At 39.5% G+C, this 11,149-nt stretch overlaps 1 protein-coding gene across 4 annotated transcripts in view; it reads left to right on the forward strand.

Moving 5' to 3' along the window:
- The window catches only part of PROX1 (prospero homeobox 1), a 52,940-nt gene extending 45,862 nt beyond the window's left edge, over nt 1-7,078 (forward strand). For 3 of the 4 annotated variants that reach the window (XM_059674849.1, XM_059674851.1, XM_059674850.1), the window contains one exon: nt 1,462-7,078. In XM_059674849.1, coding sequence (XP_059530832.1) covers nt 1,462-1,650 — 189 coding nt within the window. In that variant the 3' untranslated portion in view covers nt 1,651-7,078. The remainder of the gene's footprint in view (nt 1-1,461) is intronic. The other variant, XM_059674852.1, reaches the window with a different exon arrangement.
- Nucleotides 7,079-11,149: the final 4,071 nt, after the last annotated feature.

Below are 11,149 nucleotides of genomic sequence, written 5' to 3' on the forward strand. Positions count from 1 at the left end.
ATGGTTGCTCTTACTGTAAAAATAAAACATTAGGAATGCAGAAGGACCCCACTAACAGAGATCTACTGAGTGTCAGTGTATACTCGGAAAATTATGAGTTCCTGGGAAGATTCTGTGAATCCATTATCTTGGTGTAGGGAGAGATAGGCCTTGCTTTAGAATACTATGTGCATCAATAGCTACTCCTTTCCCTAGACAAGAGGTCAGACTATTAAAAAAAAAAAAGCAGTTAAGCTCACACTCGACACTCACACACACACACACACACACACACACACACACACACACACTATATACTAATAGCTGTGAAAGAAAGGATTAAAAATTGGGGATTCTACAAAGAATATTTGGAGAATGTTTGCCTTGGAGTATAATGACTTGGAACAATTCTCTGGATCTCGGTGAGCCTCAGTTTTCTCACCATAAAATGGGTATAATAACAGCACATAAAGATGTTGGGGAACTGACTGACATAATTCGCATTCAGTTCATAACACGGTGCCTGACACATAATAAGCACTCCAAAAATGTTAGTTTTTATTATTTTTATCACCTGCATAAACTAGTCTCTTATGGAGCAATTCTAATCTCAAAGTAAAGTATTTTCTGATGTGTAATTTTTAGGATTCATTACAAACTTTATATGTTGGGACTCAGCGTTAATGTTATCATCTTACTCCTTTTTGTATGTATATTACTTGATAGTACAAGTTAGCATTTTAATAGACAAGTTAGCATTTGAGCCAATCCTCTGACACAGAGATTTTGGTTTTCTTGGAGAATATATATATATTGATTTCAGAGAGGAAGGGAGAGGGAGAGAGAGATAGAAACATCAATGATGAGAGAGAATCATTGATTGGCTGCCTCCTGCATGTCCCCCACTGGGGATCAAGCCCATAACCCAGGCATGTGCCCTTGGCCAGAATTGAACCTGGGACCCTTTAGTCTTCAGGCTGATGCTCTATCCACTGAGTCAAACCGGCTAGCGCTTGGGTTCATTTCCTATCAAAGGCCAATTATTTATTATTCTACTTATGAGAACATATCTTGTTTTCATAACGGAAATCAAAAGGAAACCCGATTCACATTCTGACAGATGGGTCGGAGACTTGCTTCTGGAACACACCTACTTAATGAAGTGAGGAATTCCAACCGCGTGTCCCCTTGCCCTGCCCTAACATTCGCAATGGAATCCTAGCTTTTCAACAGGTCGGCATGCATCCTTGGCACAAGTCTCTTCCTAAACCTCTACAAAGCTGTCACCCTCCCCTCCCCCCCCCCATTACAATGCTTCTATATATAACGTCTTTGCATAAGAGAAGAGAGGCCGGCCATTTTTAGAAAATGCAGGTGCCATGTAAGCCCCCTTCTGAAAGAAAGAACTTAGCTCCGTTTCCTTTGAAGAACTGGAGACTTGAAACTGAAAACTTTATTAACGCCATTGTCTCCTTGTATCAGCAGGTTCCAGAGAGATTCCTGGAAGTTGCGCAGATCACATTACGGGAGTTTTTCAATGCCATTATTGCAGGCAAAGATGTTGATCCTTCCTGGAAGAAGGCCATATACAAGGTCATCTGCAAGCTGGACAGCGAAGTCCCTGAGATTTTCAAATCCCCGAACTGCCTACAAGAGCTGCTTCATGAGTAGAAATTTCAACAACTCTTTCCGAATGTATGAATAGTAGCAGTCCCCTTTGGATGTCCAAGTTATAAGTGTCTAGGTTTTGATTTCATATGTATGTGTCTGGGAGGCATGGATAGGTTATGAAATCAGCTGGTAATTCCTCCTCATCATCTTCCTCTCATTTTCTTTAGTTTTCCACTTGCAAGGGGATGGCTATTTTCCTTCTGCCTTCCGTTTACTTTTGCCCAAGGCCCTTAACATTGGGAGACTTAAAATAGGGTTAATTTTCAGGGAAAAGAGGAGTGTTGACATGTGGAAAGTCTACATGAACATGGAAGGGCACTGGTGAGCGGTGCTTCTGCTTGGCTGAGGCTGTATTGTGAATGGCGGTCGGTGGAGGGAAACTCATGACACAGCAATGCTACAGTGTGTGTGTCTAGTTTTTTCTGCTAAGAAGGTCAGAAAACTCAATGAAACCACTTCATGAACTTCATTCTATTGTTTGGTTTGAACTCAGTAGCTTTTGATGACATGTTTTGTGTTGTTGTTTTTTTAAAAAAAAGCCAATAAGAGATGAGCAGCTGACTTCTCAAAAGTATTGCAAAAAGGCCAAACTTAGAAAAGAAAAATAATCACTACTGTCAAGTCTTTCCTAAGAGACATGGCAAACACCCCAAACTAGTACCCATTTCTTAAGGAGACAGAACAGCTTTGCACCAAACTGACTCTTTTAAGATGAGACTGGAAATTCACCCACGGTCCTCTCTAAATTTTACCATAGGTTCTTCTTCATAGTTAAGTGAGTCTCTATCCTTCTTCATAGAGAAAAAGCCCTGGAACTTATTATTTTCTATTTATCTTGCTTCAGATATTAAAAGGCACATAAGTTTCACACGTATTCTTTGCTCAACTTTGTTCATATGCTTAAGAGAATGATTATCTCTGTATAATATTTAACACTCCCCCATTCCCCCCAAAATACTATTTTCTGAATAGTTTTCTATAGTAAGGAATAAAGGATGTCCCAATGTGACCATAAAATTTCTGCCTACACGAGAAGTTTGTTGACAGCCGTTAGATGAGTTGCTCTTCATCTCCTGAGAGGAGCCCAGATGAGAATTATCCGTTTTCAGGTACAATTCCACACTACCCTGATGGATAGGCACAGTGGTGACAGTGTAATTAAGTGTGTCTTCATTTTAGGTATAGCATTTCAGAGCAATGGATAAAGTCTCTTCTAATTAAGAAGCTAATATTGACCAAAATGTGAGAAGAGTGGGTAGCATAGCAAAGTTTGGGGGTTGACCCAAAAGACACAATTTCAGCACACATAAGAAAGCTGGCTGCTATTTTATGCTTTCTTCAATGGTTCTTTTTTTTTTTCTTTTTCTCCTTTTTTCAGTTTTAAAAAGGCGTGCAATGTCCCATACTTGCTCTTAAGAATTTGTGTGGCATTCACACTTGTTTTGTTGGATGGGTTTTGTGTGCAGATGCAGTAAGAATTCCTTGTTCATTCAGTAGTTGGTTTTTTGTTTTGTTCTGTTCTGTTTTCAGAACCTTCCCTCCCTTTAAGTCATTTGATACACACCTCCAAAAATGACACAGTAACAAGCCTGATATTTAGATCATACGGAACATAAATACCAATTTATCCTCCATTTTAATAAAAATACATTTTACTTTGGAGAATGCAGGTTGACTCACGTGACTAACTAGCTGACCCAAACGCTGTAATTTAGCGTCGTTTATAAATTCTGCTGATGGATAGGAATGTATGAAGGCAGTTACTGTCAGCACAGAGCCTTAAAACCTGCTGACTTTAAATTAAACAACCCAGTCCTGTGATGGCCTGCACCACTGAGGGGACTAAGCCACTCTCACCGGGTGGACAGCATGAAGTGACATGGGCTGGAGCACCACCCACAGCTAAGCACACCACCCAGCTCGCTCTCCCCTCCACAAGGCACACAGAGCCATCGGTTCCCATGTGTTCTTGTCCCAGCTTGCTCTGGAGGAGAAAAAAACTATGTTCAGGTAATCATTACCTTGGAATAAAATGCAAACCGAAAACCAACAACAACAAATCCAATCAGCACAAAGTAGGGAAGCATTGTCAACCCTCGGTCACGCTCTTTTGCCTCATTTCATGTGAAAGAGTGTGACTTGCACTGTTCAGGTCAGATACCACTGGGTCTTGGCTGTTCCATGGAATTCATATCAATAAGGCATTGCCATTTGCAAGGTAAAAGGCAAAACCCTAGGATATTCACCTATGTGGTCAGATTGCTAGGATCTTCTGGAGTTGGGGCAAGTTCAGTATTGATTCCAGAGTTGGGTTTTTAGTAATAGTCTCTCCTGCCTCTCTAATTTAAATAGCCAAATTAAGCAAAAGTGTTATGTTCACAACCAAATGTCAATGCGCTTATCAACGATATCCTCTCAGTGTTCACTGAGGCATAGAAATTATTTCGGAGTAGAAATTGCAGCATGAGGATAAACTCACTTCATTGTTTTGAAAATAGAATTGGATCACTACGCTTTTAGGTGATTTTTCCCCCTTTTACAACCATAGAATCTTGTGCCTCCAAGTGCATTGGAAAATGGCAAAAACCTGTCTGTCAAAACTCCTATTTAATAGTTTTGATTTTTCAAACCACTATCTTTCAACTCTAGCTCAACTCTCAATAAGTGAAAATTGGTTACTAGGGAGAAAGTTAACTTTCTATGGTGGGAGGGCGAAGGATGAGGGGCAGTTTGCATAGGAAACAAAAGTCTAAAGTCCAGGTTGAAATACCACACTCGCACTTGTTTTCTGCTAAACTATTTTTGCATTTACACTTGAGGTTACAGTCTGTGCCTAGACCTAAAATGCACCAGCGGGGGGATTTCTAAAAATCCTTCAAAATACCAGTTTTTCCCCACAAGTACAATTGTTCTTGTGCCTTCCGTGGCTTTCGATTTCATCTTCTTTTATTTCCAATTACTACAGCTGCAATAAACACTAGATTTTTTTTTCTGGCTGTTTGACATAACGTTGATAGCTATGCATATTTTGTGTCTTTTTAAAATAAAGCGGGAGAATACGTTTTTGAAGAAGAGAATTTTTAGAACAGTTTGATACCGCAAATTATTTTTTCCTCAATTGTTTGAGCAGCATTCGAGTTTTGAAAATTCTTGTAGAAGCCAATTTTTTGTAACTGTGGTGCAAATCTTGTGTTTTCTTAGCCTAATGAAAAGTAGTATAGAAGCAATATTTCATACCATGTGCTATATATGTGTGTGCAGATGTGTGAACATAAGAACACATACATGCACACATATACACACATGTAAAATATACATATATATATATATGCGTGTGAAGTGGAAAGCTTACCTTTTCCTATCTAGATTTAAGGACCTATTTTAGACATTTGTTATGTTTGTGAAAAGAACGTTCTATTTGCATCAACGAAACATTTAATTCTTACTGTATCTCCGGCTGTTTGATGAGGATGTTTCTCATTAAGTGGTAAAGCAATGTGGAAGCTGGTAGAATGTAGTAATTATTTAAGGAAACGCTCACCCACATTTTCCTGAAGTTTGCTTTGTGCCTCCGAGTATTATTTAATTAAAGTGTTTTATGTTTGAGAATCTCTGTTGCTGTGCTAGGGATGTGGGTGGCTATCATTTTTCAGAATTTTAAAAACAAAACAAAAAATAAGCAAAACAAAAACACTAAAGCAAGAGGGGAACTTTTATAAAGCAATGTAAATACTTAACCTCATGGCTGTTGTTACGTAAGACATGAGATTTTAATAAATAACTACATTCTCACAACATCTGTTGAATTTATTATGAACACTACAGCGACTGTATAGACAGTTGAAAGCATTCTTGAAAATCCTGCTCTCTACTTTTAAAAGATAACAGTCTCTTTCATCAGATGTCAAGGGCAAGGGTGATGCCATTTCTGTAAATTTATGAAATTTATTTTCTATGTACATGAAGACATATAGTAAGTAACCCCTCCCCCTACACACACACACACATACACACACATGCAGTCTAATATGAAGTCGTAAAGCTGAACATTTGGGGGCTTGAAAAAGAAAATGACCCCCAGGAACTATCAAATTCATCAAAGAAAAAGCGGTTTATAGACTCCCCTGAAAGAAGCAGTGTACATGTGAGGACAGAGCAAATCCTTTGCCATGTATATTATAGAATATTCATTGGTGTGAATAGTGCAAGGTTTCCCTTCTGGTACAAACTCTGTGTTTGCAAATTACAAGAAGCACTGTTTTCCAAAAGCTCCCCTTAAGAGAATGTAACTGGTTGATATGAGTAAGCGGTTACTGTATTGCACTTAAATGTTATGTTGAAGGAAATGCGGCTTTGTTTTCTGTAGACCTGTTGGTTGTAAACCATCCCTGAAACGAAAGCTGAAATGCTCATCGTCAGAGCTGGGATCAAAACTGGTATTCAACCTTTGCATCTTCTTATAATGATCCTCCTCAGAATATAACAGAATCTGGAAGCATTTGAGCTTCGAGTCTTTTCCGCTGAGCCCTCTTGCAAATCTGACACCCTCCCCCAAATGCACAAACATGAGCAGAAAAGGGAAACAGGCTGGCCTTCTTTTGTGAAAAGGTATCCATTCTGTATTTTTAAAATATTGTGATCCTCCACATCGGGGGTGGGGGGGGGAATTATTTTAAAATTGTATATTACCACTTCAAAATGAGAATTAGAGAAACAAATGTGTTTGGGGTTGGTCTCAGCACTACCTGGAAGAATCAAAGGTTGTGGCTTTCCCGAAACTGTCCCAGCCATTTCTCATATGTATATAGTATAAACCGTGACAAAACACTGCCTTTATATTATTTAGCAATATGTTGTAAATAGCATTATTAAGCTCTTTTTTTTTGTAATAAAGATCCTTTGATTTGAATATAGTACAATAACTGAATTGATAAAGTCAATTATTTTTTTTTTTAGCTAGAGGCCATTTCAATTGTGGATTTTTGTTGTTGTCTATTGTTCTGAAGACTTTGCATAATTTATTGGTTTAATTTATCCTAATTTATTTGATGAAGGTGTACAATTTTTTGTATTACCAAGGATGTACTGTAATATTGATATGATTTTAAAAAAAATGAGACTCCCTGTCCATATTAAAAAGAAAATAAAAAGGTGCAGTAGACAATTGATTTTAAAGTAAAAGTAAAAAAAATTTAGTTTGGCAGCTACTAAATTTTAAAACAGGAGATAAACAGTTGTTGGGGGGAGGGGGGTTTTACTTTGTGTGTTTTAAGCTTTTGTATACTCTCCAAACTTTTACCTTTTCTTTGTACCACTTAAAGGATACAGTAGTCCAATTGCCTTGTGTGCCTTCCATCTTCTCTTAAACTGAATGTATGTGCAGTATATATGCAAGCTTGTGCAAAATAAAATATACATTGCAAGCTCAGTGCCGTCTGATTTTGTTAAAACATGTGATTTTACTTTTTGGACCTGTGTCGAATTGTAGGACAAGAGGCTAGCTGTGACTGTAAGATCTATTGTGGACGTTCCCTTTCATTGCAGTTCTTCATTATACAAGCCTAACATCGTGCTCGCAGCTCCTAGGAATGACCTTTCCTGTACCCTTGTAGCAACTGGCTAGATGTGTCTCTGAGACCTCTTCTCACAGACTTAACTGTCCCTCAAAATTTAAAAACAGCAACAGCTTTGACTCCAAACAATGTGAGCTAAAATCAGTTCAATTGCTAATGTCTAATGATTCGAAGGATAAGGAAAGATGTTCTTAAATGTCACAAGATGGCAAATACATTACTTGAAATATGGGGAGTGAGAGCTTGTTTCTACTCTGGCTGAACTCAGAACTAAGTACTAATGTAAAACATCAAAGCCTTTCTAAAGTGTTCCTTTGGACACCATTGGCAGCATGATTTAAACCATGAGCATCAGTTGTATGGCTTTTTAAAAATTTCCTTTATTGCCCTGGCTAGGTGGCTCAGTTGGCTGAAGCATCATCCAGCACTTGCATACACTGTGAGTTCGATGCCCATTCGGGGAGCATTCAGGAGGCCACCTATCAATGTTTCTCCCTCACATTGATGTTTCTCTCTTTTCTCTCTCTCTAAAAATCAGTTGAAAAAAATACACATATTCTCAGGGGAGGATTTTTAAAAAAATCTTTATCTCTTTTGCTGTGGTTTAAAATCACAGCAAATGGGAAACGTGAAGAATTAGCAGAAATCGCTGCGCCTTAGATTGACTGTTACTACACTGTTCACAGCTGCACCTCCCTTTCTGTCTATCATAGTTTTGTAGACTAGGTCTCAATCTTTCAGATTTCTTCTTTTGCTTTCACCTACATGATGAAAACTTTACATTTGACCCTGTTATACACGAGGATGCTTAGAATCAATGCATTATCAAAACTATTAAGTTATAACAGTATTTTTCCACTTTCAGCTCTTTTTCTATCAATGGCACAAATTTAAATTCCAGTCTTCCTAAGTAAATTATTCAGAAGAGCATGCCTATGTCCCTTCTATGCCAACATGTTTATTCCCTGATTGGAGGAAAAAAGGAATCTCCCTCTACCCTCCCCCCGCCCCCCCCCCCACACATACACCTGCCCTTGAAAGGGAGACTCCATCTTCTGTACTTAGTTAATATTGATCTGCTCTAAAACAGATTGGGTCATCCAGGTAGTGACTAAATCACTAAGATGTTACAGCAGGTTTCCTGTTTAGGAGGTTTATTAAAAATGTAGCTTCACATAATTGACTAAATTATCTGACGGCCTGGGTCTAAAATAACGTGGGCACCGTTCTCAACACTGACCTGAAACCCTGGCCACACACCTTTCCCCACACCTGTCCGCCAGGTATGTGATATCCTTGAAAGTGTAAGCTTCACAAGCCAATAGTAAAGAAAGGGCTGCTTCTGTTCACTCTTCTCTTCACTTTTCATCATAAATGATTTACAAGTTTTTCTTAAAGACAATTTAAAATTACTGCATTTTCAAAATTAACTTACTGATACATACTGAGGTGATGGATAGAGGCCCCTGAATAAATACCAAAGGAAAACATCAAATATTTGCATGTTATCACCAGGTTTTGGGATGTGTGAACTCTCCTAAGTTTTGAGGGGCATAAAATACAAGGGAAGCACATGTAAAAGAAAACAGCTGAGTTTAGAAATTTTGGAAAGTAGTCGATATGATGCCTAAGCAAAATTACGAAAAATTATTGAAGCAAGAAATGGTGCTCCACCGCCTTCACCAACAACGTAACTCTCTGCATGGAGATTTGAGACACGGGTAAAAACCAGAAGGCTAACTTTTTAAACGAAATTGAAAAGAATCAAGAGAGATAAGGACCCAACGTCACACGTGGTCAACCTCAGAGTTTTCTCCTCACCCTGTCCTGCAACTTCTTGCCTTTCTTATGAGAAACACAAACTTTTTAATAAACTTGTTTTTGTTTTGTTTTGTTTTTTCACATAAGAATCCTACCAAGTCAACATGGCGGCTGCAATAATTCTGAGTCCTTTAGCCTTTTATAATTCTTTCCATTCCCCTGATGCTCAAGGGTTAAGTGACTTACCTTGGTTTCCCCGGGTGAGCCCATAAAGATCTTAGGAATAGATTGATCAGAGGCAGTATTTCTTTGATACCCATGTTGACTTGGTAGGATTCTTATCTCTCTGGTGTCCATCTCCCTTCAGGAAGCATCTCTGCCCCTTGACAAGCACTTAGTGCTCCCAGGAAGCCCAGCCCGCCCTCTGTTCACAGGGATGAGCCGTCAGGTAAGGACAACAGTAAGACATCACTGTCCTGGGGTGTTTCTCTTCCAGTGGTATATACATCAAAAGATACCTGGTGCCCAGGAATATAGTCTACGTGTTCACATTGGGTCCAAGGACACCGACTGTGAGTGATGAGGGGCTGGAGGCCTCCCGGCCTAACGCGAGGCCAGGTCTTTGGAGTGGTACCTCTCATGGCTACACCTTGTTTCTGTCTCCCAGACTTTCTTCCTCTCCCTCTCTAGGACTTGTTTCCTGTCCCTGGTCACAGAGTCCTCCCAAATGTCACCCAAATCTCTCCTAGGAACTCACAGAAGGAGGACTCTTCTCCATTGGAAACTGGTTTATTTTCCTGGTTGCAGAGGAAAATGACATAGAATGAAGAACTTTTAGCGATAATATAACTTAGTGGTTTTTATTTCTTAGATCTCTAGGGTAATGCAGTGTCATCTCAGGGGCCACCAGACTGGGACCTCTTTAACCAAAGGAGCTTCATCTTTAGATTGGCACGAAATAAACTGTTCATTTACAAAGAGCAGTTCTCTGCTTAAACAACAAAGACCTCATGGAGTATGATAGAACAGATCTCTAAGTACGAATGTGGGTAAGTTCTGCCAAACCTTCATTTAAAGCAGTGGTTCTCAACCTTCCTAATGCCGCCACCTTTTAATACAGTTCCTCATGTTGTGGTGACCCCCAACCATAAAATTATTTTCGTTGCTACTTCAAAACTGTAATTTTGCTACTGTTATGGATCGTCATGTAAATATCTGATATGCAGCATGTATTTTCATTGTTACAAATTGAACATAATTAAAGCATAGTGATGAATCACAAAAACAATATGTAATTGTATATATGTTTTCCGATGGTCTTAGGCGACCCCTGTGAAAGGGTCGTTAAACCCCCAAAGGGTCGCGACCCACAGGTTGAGAACTGCTGATTTAAAGAAAGGAGTTCTTTGTTAAACAAAACAATACTCATAGGGTAGAGGAAGGGATCTTCAAGGATGAATGTAAAAATTAAAATAAGAAATAGCTTATGTGAGTCCTATCAAACCTTCAACAAAAGAGATTATTTTTATACCCTAGAAACAGCACAGAGTCTGGCATATGGGTTTGGGGTGAATCACTATTTGTTCCTTTTCTTCCCCTTCAGTTGGTGGTTTTTGCCATCTTGCCATGCTTTTTTACGTTGTGATGTAAGAATTACACCCAGACCCATCACAGCTTCTCAGGACAGTCAAATGTGAAGAACACAGAAATGCTCCAGGCAATGAAAGCTTCTGTCCCACAGCCACTAGCCCTCAGCCCCAGACATATAGCTGCTGTGGCCACACCTCCAGCCAGCCGCGCTTGGGCAGGCCCCAGAGTAGGAGTGGAGCAGCTTAGAAAGATTAAGGTGCCATGACAGACTGAAACAGAATCACTAGGGCTGCCTCTACCCTGGCAAAGGGGAGGGTATTATTTGCAAAGCCCCCTGCTGAGTGGCCCAGGTGCTAGCTAGACAAGCTCAGGAGATGGTTTGGCAGCCACCCTGGAAAAAATGCCTGTGTCTCTGCAAATAAATCTGCTGGTGGAGAAAGCACTGGGTTTTCCCCAGTGCTTGTGCAAATAGTGCTCTGTGCTTTGCTGGTATTGGAAATTCCTTGGTGTGAGTAGCTCTGGGCTATGGAAATGGGAGCTATGGATTTCTTGTCATTGTTGTTACCCTTGACCTG

Source organism: Myotis daubentonii, chromosome 18, assembly GCF_963259705.1.
Source record: "Myotis daubentonii chromosome 18, mMyoDau2.1, whole genome shotgun sequence".
NCBI classification, from domain to species: Eukaryota; Metazoa; Chordata; class Mammalia; order Chiroptera; family Vespertilionidae; genus Myotis; species Myotis daubentonii.